Source organism: Xylocopa sonorina, chromosome 2, assembly GCF_050948175.1.
Source record: "Xylocopa sonorina isolate GNS202 chromosome 2, iyXylSono1_principal, whole genome shotgun sequence".
NCBI lineage: Eukaryota > Metazoa > Arthropoda > Insecta > Hymenoptera > Apidae > Xylocopa > Xylocopa sonorina.
The window spans coordinates 8574106-8586136 of NC_135194.1; the positions used below are offsets into that span (position 1 = coordinate 8574106).

The 12031-nt window shown below is 41.7% G+C and overlaps 1 protein-coding gene across 11 annotated transcripts in view; it reads right to left on the bottom strand.

The window, feature by feature from the left end:
• Window positions 1–9831: 9831 nt before the first annotated feature.
• LOC143433192 (rap guanine nucleotide exchange factor 2) overlaps window positions 9832–12031 on the bottom strand; it is a 147502-nt gene continuing 145302 nt past the window's right edge. For 5 of the 11 annotated variants that reach the window (XM_076910389.1, XM_076910390.1, XM_076910388.1 and 2 more), the window contains one exon: window positions 9832–10279. In XM_076910389.1, coding sequence (XP_076766504.1) covers window positions 10248–10279 — 32 coding nt within the window. In that variant the 3' untranslated portion in view covers window positions 9832–10247. The remainder of the gene's footprint in view (window positions 10280–12031) is intronic. The other 6 variants (XM_076910396.1, XM_076910387.1, XM_076910394.1 and 3 more) reach the window with 2 other exon arrangements.

Consider the following 12031-nt stretch of genomic DNA (forward strand, 5'->3'; position numbering starts at 1 on the left):
AGACAATAAGAAGATTGATCGTCGCTAGAGAAAAGTTGGTTGCTTAGGTCGAAACGTTGCATTCTTTGGTACATTCCATCGTGCACCGGACGGGAATGCTTCGCGTCCATCAAACTGTTGCTCGTCTTCGTTAACGTAGCTTCCGTATTAGCTTCTTTGAAATCGAAAGAAACGTCTTAACGCGTTTAATTGCTGGTTAATTTACGGCTCGGCGGGAAAACGAGCCAAGACGTAACGGAGATTTAACGGAGATGCGTTCTTTAAGATAGCGCTCCTCCAGGCATGCTCTAGTTCCGCAAAACTGTTGCGCCGCGAGATCGCGTGTCTGTTAATCCTTTGGACACGCCACAGTATTCCGCTTTTTTTTTCCTCCAGTCGATTAGAATGTGGCGCTTGATCTTTGCAGCTGTCAGTGGTGGTTACCATTTGCGCGCGACATCCTGCGGAGTCGTCTAAGGATTGGGATCCAGGGGGGAGGTACAAGGAAGACTTCAAGGAAGCAATGAAGTTTAAGTTACTTCTGTAATTAAGTAGTGTAATATTAGATTAAGTCTATGCATTAAAACATTGTACTATACGTCTTATGTTATCATATATTAGTTTTAAGGAATATGTTATATTTTATATACGTCTTATGTTACCATATGTTAGTTTTAAGGAATATGTTATATTTTATATACGTCTTATGTTACCATATATTAATTTTAAGGAATTTGTTATATTTTATATGCGTCTTATATTACCATATATTAGTTTTAAGGAATTTGTTATATTTTATGATAGAATATGTTACCTTATACATTGCTACAATGATATATAATAAAATTATTACACGATAGATATAAGTATCATTGTAAAATAATGTCTCATTGCATTCTATTGTATATTACAGTAAATAAAGTTGAATAAACTAATCTTTAAAGAAAAATGCAACAAGTGTCATCATTTTCCTAACTCTATCATCCTCCGAGTACCTTTCCTTGCTATTTCCATTAAGTAAAACAAGCTTTTTTAAAGAATATTAGTAATTCCTGGAAATGACGTCATTTTCCACGAAATGGCACATTACGGATACCTCCTCGCCTATCATGTTCTCCTGATACAGAGTCCAAAAATCGGATTCTCGAGCGAAAAATTCAAAACGTGGCAATTCCTGGAAAATGACGTCAGTTCCAGGAATCGCCGAAATTCTCGGAATTTTCGATGACGTCATTTCCAAGAAGTGGCACTATTCGGATACCTCCTCACTACTTATGTTCTCCTGATACATTCCCAATTTTTCGACCAAAAATCTGAAAATCCGACTTTGTATCAGGAGAACATGACGTTACAGGAGGTATTCTTGCCACTTCCAGGAAAATGACGTCAGTTCCAGGAATCGCCGAAATTCTCGGAATTTTCGATGACGTCATTTCCAAGAAGTGGCACTATTCGGATACCTCCTCACTACTTATGTTCTCCTGATACATTCCCAATTTTTCGACCAAAAATCTGAAAATCCGACTTTGTATCAGGAGAACATGACGTCACAGGAGGTATTCTTGCCACTTCCAGGAAAATGACGTCAGTTCCAGGAATCGCCGAAATTCTCGGAATTCTCGATGACGTCATTTCCAAGAAGTGGCACGTTTCGTATACCTCCTCATATGTTATGTTCTCCTGATACAAAGTCGGATTTTCAAGATTTTGTTCGAAAAATCGGCAATGTATCAGGAGAGCATGACGTCATAGGAGGTATACGAATAGTGCCACTTCTTGGAAATGACGTCATCGAGAATTCCAGGAATTTTGGCGATTCTTGGAAGTGACGTCATTTTCCAAGAAGTGGCAGGAATACCTTCTATGACGTCATGTTCTCCTGATACTTTGCCGATTTTTCGAACGAAAATCTGAAAATCCGACTTTGTAACAGGAGAATATAAGTAATGAGGAGGTATTCGCACCACTTCTAGGAAAATGACGTCACTTCTAGGAATAGCCGAAATTCTCGGAATTTTCGATGACGTCATTTCCAAGAAATGGCACTATTCGGATACCTCCTGTGACGTCATGTTCTCCTGATACATTTCCAATTTTTGGGATCGAGAACCCGAAAATCGGACTTTGTATCAGGAGAACATAAGTAGTGAGGAGGTATACGAAACGTGCCACTTCTTGGAAATGACGTCATCGAAAATTCTGAGAATTTCGGCTATTCCTAGAAGTGACGTCATTTTCCTAGAAGTGGCAAGGATACCTCCTATGACGTCATGTTCTCCTGATACATTTCCAATTTTTGGGATCAAAAACCCGAAAATCGGACTTTGTATCAGGAGAACATAAGTAGTGAGGAGGTATACGAAACGTGCCACTTCTTGGAAATGACGTCATCGAGAATTCCGAGAATTTCGGCTATTCCTGGAAGTGACGTCAAATTCCAGGAATCGAAGGTTTTTTCTAATATCAAGAGGCGATTCTTGAACTTATGACTAGTTCAGTAGTGTTTAGGGATTATTAGGCTGGTCATTGAATGATTAAACAACTAGTTAACAATAGTAGAACGTTTATTAAGATTATAATCATACAAATATTCTTACAAGTTAGTTATTATAAAATATAAATCCATTAACAATAAATCTTATAGCTAAAGCTTATGTATAAAGTAATGTATGATGCATTAATTGAATAATATAATAAAGTTCTTCTTTGCTTCAGCTCTGAAGACGCCGAGGATTGGTCCAGGAAGTGGTAGCCCTTTTTGCAATGGCTTGAATCATCTAATAATTCAGGAACACTCAGTATTGTCCATTAATTCCATCTAATTACTCATTGAGTTGTAAATTCTATGAAATGGCCTCCAAATAGTAATCAAAGAATGATCTCTCGTCCATTGGTATAGCATCTCTCGAATTTCTGATCTAAACTGCTGTACAATTCGTCTTCGAAAGAAATCCAATCATTTCGTAAAGTCCTTGCACTTTACCTGAAATAAAAATAGCAAAAAACTATACACGCACCATTAAATGCATTAATAACTAAGTCTGATGTCAGTGATCGGAGTTGAATAGAAGAAATGAAGCGATAGACACGAATAAACTTATCAGAAGGTATAAATCAGTTAATTACATTGTCTTATGCACAATATAAAGCCATATTCGATTATAATTCAACGTACAAGATCGAACATACCTTTACTACTTAAATGAGCCACTCGCCTTGCTCCGAATTCCAAATTTCGCACTGAAGTCGAGAGAAAAGGTTCGTCAGTGCGTGCTTCGAGTTCGATACGCCTCTGTGAAGCATCGACCCGCGATGTTCACATGCTCGTCGGTTGGCCAATGTTCTGCAAAGGAAGAAACGTGTCAAAGACGAGACGCGTTCGAGTAGCAATTTTACGCGCAGCTGACTTCGCTAACCCTTTACTGTCGGCTGGATCCTGGCTAAGGCAACAGGTGGTCGTCGACACCGCGTGTCCATCTTGGAAACTTCTAGCGATCTTGCGTTTGCAACAAATTCCAAGTAAAAGTGGATACGTAAAAATGTTACTCTAAATCAATTCGTTACGTGTATCGTTCAGAACCGAGCAAAACGACATTTCTCTTGGAACCATTTATTTATGCAAAAAGTGAAAAATTCCATCTTCGTCAAAGTATCTATTACAAAAGTTTACTTTTCACTCGATAGAATCGATATCTCTGAATGCAACGATGGAACTTGAAGAATGCGTCGAAAATAGCGAACTGGTACGCGCGAATAAAGTACAAAGTAGCCTCTTGCCAATCCTTTAGCAGCTCGTATATTGTTCGATAGGGATTTTACAGGTGTACATTAATGGGAACAACATCTATGTGTGACTCGACGCGAATACAGCCGGAGGTTTGTGTCCGTCGCGCTACAAATCGTTTAATATGCGTTCGATACAATTTGAACCATCTATTTTACTTTAATTTTACTCTGTTCTCTTAATAATTGGTAGACTTCGTTCCTATACATACGGTAGAGAGATATACAAAAACATCGTATCGTACAAAATAGTAGCAGTATTATCACCACCAGTTTCGTTCCCACGGGTTCCTCTCTTATGCACGGTAACTCTCTACGACCATCGATATTTCCAGCTTGTATCGTTCCATCGTTCGTAACGAACCATACAAAAATACCACCCCATCTAACCCTTCGCTTGACCACCGTTCATTTGCTTCTCCCGCACGAGCATCGGATCCTTTCTTTGGTTTGGACAAATTTTAGATCTAATAGAAATTCGTTCTCGATTTAATTCTGCTGCGAAAAGTGAAAATTTTAAATCGCGAATCAATCGAATGTGCATTGCATTGTAAAATCCTCGAAAGTTGTTCCTGAAAATATCGATGATACGAAAATATCACAATAAATAAAAGTCTGACAGGAGAAGAAACTAAGTATAATAAAATTAATATAAAATAAATACCACCCCCGTCTGCGCGATTTTATCTAAACCCAATAAGAACTTCGTCTAAAGATGGCTACGGAAACCAATTTCTATGGCTCGATCAACGGCTCAATAGCCTTCGATTATTCCCCTCGGTTGGCCAAATAAAGGATTGAATTATTTCACCTCGATGCAAACGATCAAAAAGATTTACAACGGTCGACGCTCTTTAAAACGAAACCCGTCAGTGGCGTTTATGGATAAAATTCGATGCTCTCTCAATTTACACGGTCGTCTGATCGACAACGTGTACCACGGTACGCGGCGATCAACGAAAAGAGGAAAACGGAGTGAAAAATCGCGAGGCAGATGGCACGTTTCGCACCCCTTCCAGTAATATGTACAAAAACGGCTTTACTTCGATCTTGCTCGGCGTACCTCTTCTTTCGTCATTTCCCGTTCACTCGTTAGTGGACTGTGAATTCGTATACAAATTCATATTCTGTTAAATACACGAGGAAATGGAAGTTGAGAGTCGGTTCGAGAGCGCGTTGACCCTTTAAAATTAACTTACTTCGGATATTTTGTCTCTTTACTTTCAAACGCAACGAAATCGTTCGCTATACTAATTATAAACCTAGTACTAAGAAAGTTATTCGATTATAATGTTAGCCACGATTGCAAACTATTTTAAATTGATTAAACGTGTGAATATACAAGATATGTCGTCTGTTTTCTACTCAGCGTGTCGTTCGTTTTCATCGTTTTCCCAAAAAAATTATACCAATCCCATCCGATTCTCAGCTCGATCCTGAATAACGCGTCGCGAACAACGGATCAGAGGAAAAAGAGGAGCTGAAGAACGACGCGTCTCCGCGCGAACAAGGAGGAAGAAAAGAAAGAAACGAAGTGCAGCCGGGTTCCTCTTGAGACCGAAAGGAGCAGACACGCCGGAATGTACTATGATCCATGATTTTTATTAAACAAATTAAATACAAAAGGTTTTGCGTTTTTTTCCTTGTTCCTCGCGTTCCGACCACGATTTCGCAGTCGCTCCGATTCTCGAGTTAATATAAATAATTAAAAAACAACAGAAGAGAACGGGGCGGACAACGGGGCATTAAATAAAAAAATAAGAGAAGTCATCGAGGGATGAAGAAGAAGAGAGGAAGAAACGGGGTTGAGGGGGGAGAGAAGGAAGTGCAGCCAGAGCTCGTGGAAGAAGAAAGTTCAGAGGTTTCTATACATAATTATGACTCTCTCTCTCTCTCTCTCTCTCTTTTTCTCTCGATAAACATTCTTGCACGCTCGCGTTACACAAACTCTACGACAAGGTGGATCGTTTCGTTTAAAAATTTGCTGGGGAAGAAGGAGGATTCGAGCTTCAGCAATTCAAGGCTAAACCTACAGTGGTCGTAGAACGCGCGTTCGACGCTCAATTGACGCAAATATCGTGTCGTACAATTGTTGGTAGCTTGGGGATATATGTTCGACGTGAACCAAAGACACCAATGCGTTTTATAATCTTAATAAATTAGAGTTCAGATATTACAGTATTTTTTTTTAGTTCGAAAGTGCTCACTATGCAACCACTGTAGGATTATGTAGTTTCCAAGGGTCTCTCGTACGCCTCCCTTCCATTTCGATTTGCGAAGTTCGTTCGGAGAACAGTAACCCTAAAACACGACGTTTTAGAAAGGTTCACCGTGGTTACGACTAGAAAATCTTATGGCAGTCGTAGCGTAGATTCGAACGAATGTGTTTTGTTCAACAAATTTTAGCGACGACACGAGCAAGAGAAATTAAAACGTCCGCAATACCGTGCCGCGAATAAAATCTAAAAGGAGTAATCGCGCGCTAGGGTTAAAGATGTTCCCAACGGAGTTAACAAATCCTGTTAAATTACTCGTCAATTTTACTCAACTCACTGGTCCAATTTGAGAGCGCGACTTCATCAGTCGTCCCTAACTAAATTTCGTAATCATGGAGTCGCGACGTGTCGTTGATCGACGGGGCGTAAATGCAGCCTGGAATGGACCGTGTGTACTCTTGAACCGCCAAAGATGCAACGAAATGAAGAAAGAAAAAAAAAAAAGAAAAAAACAGAAACGAGCGAGGAAGATCTGTCGAAAAAAGACAAGAATGGCGGTGGTGGATCTAACGGACGCTCGACGAAAAAATAAAATGATACAGGAGAAGGGGAACGGGATTAGCAATCGTTTTCCTGTCTGTTTGCCAGTTTGTTTCTTCCTTCTTATACGCTCGAGTTAACGAAGAACCTTGTGTGATCGATATTTAAATGCTGCTGGACACAACGCTCGCCATTATCAAACACTTCCATCGAGAACGTTCGATTAATAATATTTAAAAGTCATTAAAGGATATGTACAAAGAGATATTAATATGAATATGCAGTAAATGTCGCCGCTGCCGCTTGATCCGCGCGGAACCGAGCGATCGACGCGAGTTAATCGTCCTCTCCGTCTCGATGCCTGGACGCGGATCGAGTGTGCCGAGGATCGACACGGTGTTCCGATTCTACGTCCGCCTTTTTCGTACATTTCTCTAAGTGATTTCGTCAATGTCAACGCCCCAGAATAATCTGTCGCGTTTGGGAAGCATTTGTATCGAGCATATGATTTACGATCGACGAGAACTAACTGCGTCCTTCAAGTATTTATCAACCACGCTACTTTTTTTAACTACTATTCTGTCGTGCTCAGGTTGGACTTTTGTAAAGTCAATCACTGGAGACATACGATTAGATAACTTAAAGATTAATATTTTGCATGAATAATTCTGCAATCGTGATATGTTCAAAGTAGAAAAGTGCGAAATTTTTAAATACGATTATCCTTGGAAGTAAGAAAAAGTTTAGCTGGATCAAGGGGAGCTAGTTTCTCTTAAAATATCAACTCAGAACATTTAAGCTCTCCGTTTGTTACATCGTCCCTTAAATAGATGACTTTCCTCGCATCCACTTTGGATACACATTTGGATTTACGAATCGTAGAAAAGTTTCGATCAAACTTCACGTTGAACGCTGAAACGAGTCAGCCAGTCGCTCGACTTATCCGCTCACAAATTTCAGTTGTCCGATTGCATCGTTAAAGGGACGACGTACTTCAAAGATCTCAGAGGGGTTAATAACGAAGATAGGGAGAAAATGGAGGCACCGTGTCGATCCTCGTGACTGCTGGTTGCTTTCCGCGCGCGTTTTGGCAGATCGTTCGTCGCGAAACGAGATGCCTTGGAAGTTAGGCCCTCTCTCTGCCCTGATACGAGCGTGTCGCGCGTCGATGTCGTCGACAGGAGACTCGAGACTTCGCTGAGAACGAACGAAAGTTCGGATCGAAGCGTTCTGTCGCACAGAACGCTGATGTTTAACGCGAGTATCCAATTTTCTCAGCGAACATCGATAACCAGTCTGAGCTTGTCGACGAAAACACGCGAATTTCGCGACGATTTTAATCTTTCAGCGGTCTTCAAGCCTTTGGGAACTTGTTATCTCGTCTCTTTTCCCTTGGCACAGAGGCTCCAAAGAGGCGGTTCGCGCTCGTTCTCTCTCTCTCTCTCTCTCTCTTTCTTTCTCTCTTTCTCCCTCTCTCTCTCTCTCTCTCTCTCTTTCGCACGGCGCGGATTATACATATATAGATATATTTATATATTTATATATATTTATAATATATATATATATATACTTTTTAATATAAAACTAAAAGTACCGTGATACTGATAAAATTTCGGAAAATATTAGTTATCGACGAATGCGCATTATTTCTTTTTTTCCTTTTTTTTCCGGTGCTCTCCGATATTATCCCTCGATAACGATAGATCGAATTTCGACGAACGTCGAGAAATATAAGTTACATAGCAGATCTAAAATTCGTTTTCGATTAATAATTAATTACCTCGGTAAAAATAAGTTGAGCATACGCGATGCAAATCGATTAATTATATCCTCTTAATTTTCCTTCCTGAAACGCTTAATACCTTGTTGTTATATTTGTTTTCACCCTTTATTCGTTCGATCGTCCATCCATCCGTCCGTTCGCGCTCATTCTCACTCAGTTTCACTCAAGAACTCGCGTCTTGCGATTTTTCTTTTTCATTTGAATTTCACACACACACACACACACACTCTTTCTCTCATCTCGTTCCTATCGAACGTGCACGCTCGCGTCGGATAACATTTTAGACGCTGGAGCAACGCGACGAGCTCGCTGGTAGCTCGCTCGTAACGTCGCCGATGAACGTTCTGACAGTGATTACGTACTCTCGTAAAGCCCAGGAACGATGTATACGCACGCTAAGGTTACAGCACACCCTCTCGTAAAAAGACAACACTCACCTCGTTAGTCCCTCGAAAAATACTTTGTACTTGTGATCGCGTCAACGGTAAAAACTCCGCGGAGCAACGCACGTCGAAGCCGTAAAAATCGGGCGCCACCTCGAAACGCCGCCCCCGGATAGAATTTCGGCCCCTCGTTGAACGCGCGAGGTTGCGCGGCGAGCGAAAGGGGACACACGCTCGAAAGCCCGCCGAACGTGCGCGATTTGTACGCGTTCGAGACGACCAACCATCGTAAAGAACCGCGTGACTCGAAGAGCGTTGGCTATGGAAATTCGACGAAGACGGGACACGTCCGTCCGTCGACGTCCTGCGCGCTCGAAACGGAAACTCGAGAAGAGAACGCGTCGCCCTCGAACGACAATTCGCGCGGTTCGACTTGCTCTCGGCACTCTGTCGCTTCGATTCTCGTGCACGTATGATTCGTTTCGCTTCGCGCGGCAAAAGAAATCTTCCATTTTCGAGCACACACGTACGCGCACGCACATCCACACGAACATACACACACGCGATTCTCGCTGAATTACAAGCTACGTTAAACGCTACACGCTATGTACACCAAAAAAGAGAGAAAAAAAAAAGAAAAAAAAAACTCTGAAGAAGAAACGTATACTTATGCTACTCTGGGCGTTCGGGGGTTTAGCCTAAAAAGTAATATAATACAGGACACGCCGTCATTCTTACTCCCTGCGACGATTACGCGGTATATATAACATCTTTGGACTCGATTTATTACACATTTATAGAGAATTATTACTTATGACCGTAATTTCTCGCGCGCCTAGTCTCTCATTCTCTCTCTGAGTAGCCGGTACGTAAAACTGAACGTGGCACCTCTGCGTCGGACGAAACAACTCCTCCCTCCTTCGTCCCGGTCCGACACATGTGTATTAACTAATGTCGTTCTTCGTATTTTGTCTTTTCTCGTGTTCCCTCCTCACCTGACGCGCATCCCTCTGGTGCACGCGTGTTCCTCCATTTTCTATCTTGTAACTGGTGCTTCCGTAGTTATTCTGACGGGCGTAGCTCTTGAGATTCCAAACGCGTCTCCGCTCTTCCAAACCTTTCCTCTTTTTTTTCACTTTTATCCATCCTGGAAGACTAGCGCTTCTTCCTCTTCCACGGAGTCGCGTACCTCCCCAAAGGGAGTCCCTTCGAGTGATCCAACGATCGAACCTCATGGCATCGAAACCACTCTACTACGTTCGTCTATGATTTTCTTCTTCTTCTTCTTCTTCTTCTTCCCTCCTCTTCACTCTCGTTTCCGTTTACGTCTACGCGTCCCTTCTCAGAGCAAACCTTTCAGACGGCTCTCGTCCAAAGCATCTCGAGACCCTGAAAAGGTGCACAATTCGCGAATCGTGTCGATTCCGTTCGCCTAAACACGTGGCACGTGGCGTGACGACCATGTTGGTTCCTCGTGGGCCGCGCGAAAACGACAGTCCGTCGAGGTGACGAGGCGTTAAGGGTGGGCGGGGGAGCTCCTTGCACGCGGCATGGGACACCACTTTAAACCGCCGACACTTGGGCGTCCTCGTCGTCTGAAAAATTGCAACGTTTTATTTAACCAAGATTTTTCTCACCGTTTCTAACTCTGTTTTTTTTTTTTTTCTTTCGCGAGGTCGTCGAGTCGTATGTTTTCTACTGTTCGTCTACCCTGGCCGAATGGTACATGTCTCGATGCTGGTGATTCTACGTATTGGGGATGATTTTCAGTGGAGCTCTTTCGAGTTTTTGTTCTCTTTCAATTGTACAAACGTGGTAATTGCGATTGAGAGGTATTATCGTGTGCTTTCTTGAAACTGCAATTTCTATGTTTTGTATCATTTCTTTCAGCAGGTGTGTGTTCAACTACGATCGCTACGAATTCAAGTAGTGACTAGTGAGGTAGTTAATTGCAGACTATATTTAATTTCTATTTATCTTGCAACGTGAAATTTCACGGTTTACTGTTAATCACACTCATCCCTCGCACAGAGTTAAATTTTATTCATTAGAGCAAGTATTTTAGAGTAGGCAGGTTCTTTTTGATTAATTAAAAGTATATAAAAATACAACGTAAATCGAGGGATAAGTATGGAGAAAATCTAAAATGTCACATAGACTTAAAACCGTTTTCTGTGCTGCAAAACGACAAAGCTTCTCGTTTCGTAAAACGCAATTCAACAACGCGCGTAATAATGCACAAAATAATATCTACAAATGCATACTTACAGTCTCGTACAGAAACTACAGTTTCGCGGCAGCAGCTTGCATATCGAAATGAAAGAAAACTCTCGAGCTAAGTTCTAAACGTACACTACCATCCAAAGTTTCTCAAAATGTAGAAATACTTACGATATCAATCTTTTAAATTAGTAATAAAACAAAAGAGAAAAAAAAGGGACCAATCTCATATTTTCGACTGGTAGCGCAAATGGTAAATGAATCAATCGTGTCCGCCAAAGTAGACGCGAGTTGTCTCCGTTCAACGAGAAACAAGATCAAACTACACGTATCCAATGGCTATCGTAGAAATCCTTAGAGCAACCAGCTGCAAAACGTAACATACTCTATACACACAATGTATTCAGCGACGTCGAATCGGTCGCAACAAAAGGGATCGTGAAGCGACGTGACGTGCAAATAGAGAAATGAAAAAAAAAAAAATAATAAAGAAAGATTCACGCAAGCAAGCTGGACAAACCTCGAACGTACAGGACACGAGACTATGCTGTACAATATGCAAAAAAAAGAGGGGTGAAACACGGAGCATCGCGCGATCGGTCTTGCGACAAGCTTTTCAACAGCCAGTGCCACGGGACATCGATGCGACAATTAATTGCGACTCGTTCCAGATGCAATAAACAACATCGTCGGTGGGCAACACGGTGGGACTCGCTTCATATATGCATGAACAGAGTGATTGCGAAATAAATAAATAAATAAGAGGGGAGAGGGAGACATTGAAAGAAAAATGTGAGAGAGAACACGAAGTAAAGTTATGCACACACAGAGAACGCGTATGGTTACACAGGCACTTTGCATTAGAGAAATGTACAAGTGGACAGATGCGGATATGTGTCGTTATTTACAGTTCGCTGAGATCGTCGAGGTTGGGGAAAGAAAATATAAAGAGACATTTACATATCGAGTAGCGAAACAGCGACGACTCGGTGTGTGTCCATACATACATTTGTACTCGATCGATAGGGATCGATTTCCCCGATCGTAGCCGTCCATCGGAGGGAAGAAGAGCTCCGCGACGCGTAACACGTCTGACGACGCGTTCCTCGCGTTATGCGAGACAGAAC